Source organism: Poecilia reticulata, linkage group LG10, assembly GCF_000633615.1.
Source record: "Poecilia reticulata strain Guanapo linkage group LG10, Guppy_female_1.0+MT, whole genome shotgun sequence".
Taxonomy (NCBI): domain Eukaryota; kingdom Metazoa; phylum Chordata; class Actinopteri; order Cyprinodontiformes; family Poeciliidae; genus Poecilia; species Poecilia reticulata.
In genome coordinates, this window is record NC_024340.1 from 32,506,321 (window position 1) to 32,510,162 (window position 3,842).

Sequence of the window (3,842 nt, forward strand, 5' to 3'; positions counted from 1 at the left end):
GGCGCTGCAGCTCTGAAGGAGTCGGGACATGAAGTGAATACCTGAACCTGCTGATACACAGAACCAGAACCAGAACCAGAACCGTCCTGCCTTCCTGCCATTCTGTCGCCTGCAGCAGCAGCTGTGATGTCACTTCCTGCCCTCAGGATGATGTAATCTGAGTTCTGGAGCGCAATGGGCCGGAAGTGGTTCAGAACTGTTTGGACCCTAGATCAGAAAAACCGGACTTCCTGTTGACAGCTGTTTCCATGGAAACGGCTCCGATCACAGCGACTCCCTGATGAGGAGCGGGGCGGTTCTGACTCAGTGGGGCCCGCTCCGATTCAGGGAAGTGAGTCAGACGGCGCCGCTCCCTCCTGCAGGAAGGCTTTCCCAACAGGTGGGGGAGGGGGGACAGGATGCCGGCCCATCTGAACCAGTTCAACCAGTAAATGCTCCAGCAGAACCACATGCCAGTTCATCCTGGACCGGAACCGCTGAACCAGTCAGCTAAACAACAACATGAACAGAACCAGAACCAGGCGACCCAAAACAGAACCGTTATCTGAACCACACCCTCTGAACTTCCCCAGGTTCCGACCCATTCCAACTGGACCGGGAAAGAAAAATCTGGAAAGTGTGGCGTGTTTTTGTTTCCTATATGCTAAATAAAATCCACAGGACAGGAGTCCAGATGTTCTGCTTCTGGTCTCAGAGGGTCTTCAGAGAACATTAGAGAATCAGAACCAGAACCAGGGATCAAACCCAGAGAGGCTGGTTCTGGTGGATCTCACCTGTCAGGTTGTTGTTGTTGGTGTTGGCCCGGTCCGGTCCAGTAGACGTGTCACGGTGCTGCCAGCGCTTCGCCTGCAGCTGCTGCAGCCAGTAGAGCATCAGCTCCTGACTCACCGCCTGAAACACAGGAGGGGGACGGGTCAGGTCGGGTCCGGTTCTGATCCAGTCAGGAGTCACGGCTCAGAGGTTTCTGCTAACCAGGATCAGATACGGAATGTTGGCAGTGCCAAAATTCCAGCTGCCGTGGTTTCTCTCTCTGCTAACACCTTAGCTTTGGTTGTATTTACCCAGAATGCCCTGCACTGCAGCCCACTTCCTGCTTTTGGAGCGGCCTCCGGTCCGCTGGGCGTTCACGTTCAAACTGAACCCAGACCGAGGTCAGAGGTCAGAGGTCGAGTAGCATTCACACAAACTGAACCGGACTCTCTAGGAAAACGGACTGGAGTTGGATTTCTGGACCAGTACCTGGTCTGGTACCGTTATGGAAGCTGCCAGAACCTTCACTGACTGGCCCGGCCCAGTAGAACCAGTAGAACTCCAGAAGAGAATAAAGTTTAAAAATTATTGGCCTCGCTGGCTTTCCATACTCAGATCTACCCGAATATAACCCGACCGACCCGACCCGACCCACCCGGAGCTCCTACCTTGAGGATGAAGGTGCGTTCGGGCGTCTGGATGTGGAAGGTGCCGCTCTCGGCGTTCAGCGGACAGGTGAAGGTGGCGCCGCTGAGTCGTATCTGGCCCAGCGGCGCCACGTCCTGCGGTGAGCGGAAGTAGAACAGCTGGTTCTGGTTCTGTTCGTAGCTGAACCAGCGCCGCCTCCAGGCCCTCAGGGGCCCCGCCTGCTTCTGCAGGAAGCCGCACAGCCTGGGCTCACCTGCGGCGCCGGGGGGGCGGGGCCACACCTGGCCGCTGGGGGGCGGGGTCTGACGGTTCTGGAGGTCCAGACACTCCGCACGGCCGGGTCGACCCAAACAGGACGCAGCAGAACCGCCTTCCTCTGCCGGCAGAACCTCACCAGGGTTCTGATGGACTCCAGGTTCCTCTGGTCCGGCAGTCAGAACCTCAGACGGATCAGAACCGGGTTCCTCCTCAGCCTGATCTTCTGGGTTCTGGAGAACTGGGTGGGAACTTGTTTCTGGTGCTGGTTCTGGCCCACAATCAACCGGACCAGAACCTCCTGGTTCCGTCTGCTCTGGTCCGGTTGATTGTGGGTTTGAAGGAGGTTCTGGTGACCCGGACAGGCAGCCGGGTCCGCTCCGCACCGCCTCCTGGTTCTGAGAGTCTGGACCCATCCGGACCGGGTCAGTGGGAACAGGAAGTGAGTCGGAGGCGGGACTTCCTCTGTCCATCCTGCAAGGAGAAGAATTGGGTCAGACGGAACCGGTTCTGATCCAGTTGTCTGAGGTTCTGGCTCCTCACAGTGAAGCTACAGCTGGGGTCCAATCGGACCGGGTTCTGTTCCGGTTCTGGTTCCAATCCACTGCAGAACTTCTCTGGTTCTGGTGGAAAAGGCTTTGTATGATTTAAGTGGGTCAAACGGAACCAGAACCAGGCTGGTTTGGTTCTGTAGCAGTAAAGAGTCGGACCAGGAAGGTGCTGGCCTGGTTCTGGTCCAGTTCTATCCAGACTGATGCAGCAGCTGTTCGACCCAGTTCTGGTTCCGTGTAGCTCCCAGAACTTTATTCCTCTGAGCTGCCGGGCTTGGTTCTGTTGGAACCAGAACATCAGGTTCTGTTGACTGAAGAACGGTTCTAAACGCTGATGACGGAACCAGAACCTGGGTTGGTTCTGGTTCTCTACAGTAGAACCTGAACAGAACCATTTGGGTCTTACTGAGCGGAACCAGACTGAGGTTCTAACCGGCAGCAGTGGGTCGGGTCAGAAGGAAGGAACCAGAACCCGGAACCAGCAGTTTCGGTACTGCGGGGGTCTTACCTGAGTGGGCGGGGCCCGGGTGCGCCCGGCGGCTCTGATTGGCTGCTGCTGTTGTTGTTTACCTGTTGGTGTTTGCGTCTCGCGCCCCTCTCTCAGCGGCTCGTGTCCCGCCGCTCCCGCTCCGACAAAAACACACCCAACTTCCGCTCTTCACTTCAAAATAAGAGCAGGAAAAGTCCCGCTTCCAGAAGCGACGTCAGAGCTGGAGTTACGGCGCGGGGCTGAGTCACGTGGGGCTATGGCAGGCCGTTTTAACATAAAATCTGCTTCACCACATGGCCAGTGCAGACGTCTGAAAATAATTTGACTAGATTAATCAAGAATAAGAAATTGATCAAATTAAGAAATGTATAATTAATTTAGGAAGAAATTACGTCAGATTGGCACTAATTGTCAATTCAAGATTTTTGCAGTACTGACCATCTGAAACGTTTATTTTGAATATCAGCAATTAAATGATGTCTAAAGTAAATCCAATTGGTGCAAATTCACTTGTAATATCTGGAACGTTTTTTAATCTAGAATGTAGATTTCTAGTTCAGATATCTTGGATTAATATTCTGACTCGTCAGAATGACGTCACAGATACGTGGAACAATTATTCGGCCAAAACGTCACAGATTTATGTAGCATTGAAAATTTTAATTTAAAAAATGTTTCATTTTGAGCTTGTTAGTGACAGCAGTAAGTGTTTCTTTTCAAAACCGTTTTTAAGTGCAATGTTTGTCCTGTAAAGAATAAAAAGTAACTTTTCTGTAGATTTCCACAGCAGTTTTCACGTTCATGACGTTCCTGTTTGTTTACATGGAGTTTTTATTCAGATATCTAAAAATTTAATTCTGACAAGACGTAGTGATGAGAAACATTATTTCAGAAATTTTAATCATGCATGTAATATGTTGTTTATTTAATATGTCCTAATCAGAATGTAAACGCAGAAATCTGAAATTATTCAGGATAATCAGAATGTGGTTGAGTCCAAACACTTTCACATATCTTCAAGTAACACTGATTTAATGTTCTGACGGCCTGCCATAACCTCCTCTTGTTCAAACAACCCAGAGCTTAAACTGCTCCAGTTATTAATATGTAGATAAAAACCTGATGGTGTTGTTGCGGAAAGCGCCTCC

General features: G+C 51.3%; 1 protein-coding gene across 2 annotated transcripts in view; it reads right to left on the bottom strand.

Annotated features, from left to right (window-relative positions):
- tbc1d2 (TBC1 domain family, member 2) overlaps positions 1 to 3,818 on the bottom strand; it is a 10,962-nt gene extending 7,144 nt beyond the window's left edge. The window contains exons 1-3 of one of the 2 annotated variants that reach the window (XM_017307277.1): positions 2,775 to 3,818; positions 1,419 to 2,127; positions 774 to 891 (exon numbers count right to left, since the gene is read on the bottom strand). In XM_017307277.1, coding sequence (XP_017162766.1) covers positions 774 to 891; positions 1,419 to 2,126 — 826 coding nt within the window. In that variant the 5' untranslated portion in view covers position 2,127; positions 2,775 to 3,818. Of the gene's footprint in view, positions 1 to 773; positions 892 to 1,418; positions 2,128 to 2,712 lie in introns of both variants that reach the window. The other variant, XM_008420957.2, reaches the window with a different exon arrangement.
- Positions 3,819 to 3,842: the final 24 nt, after the last annotated feature.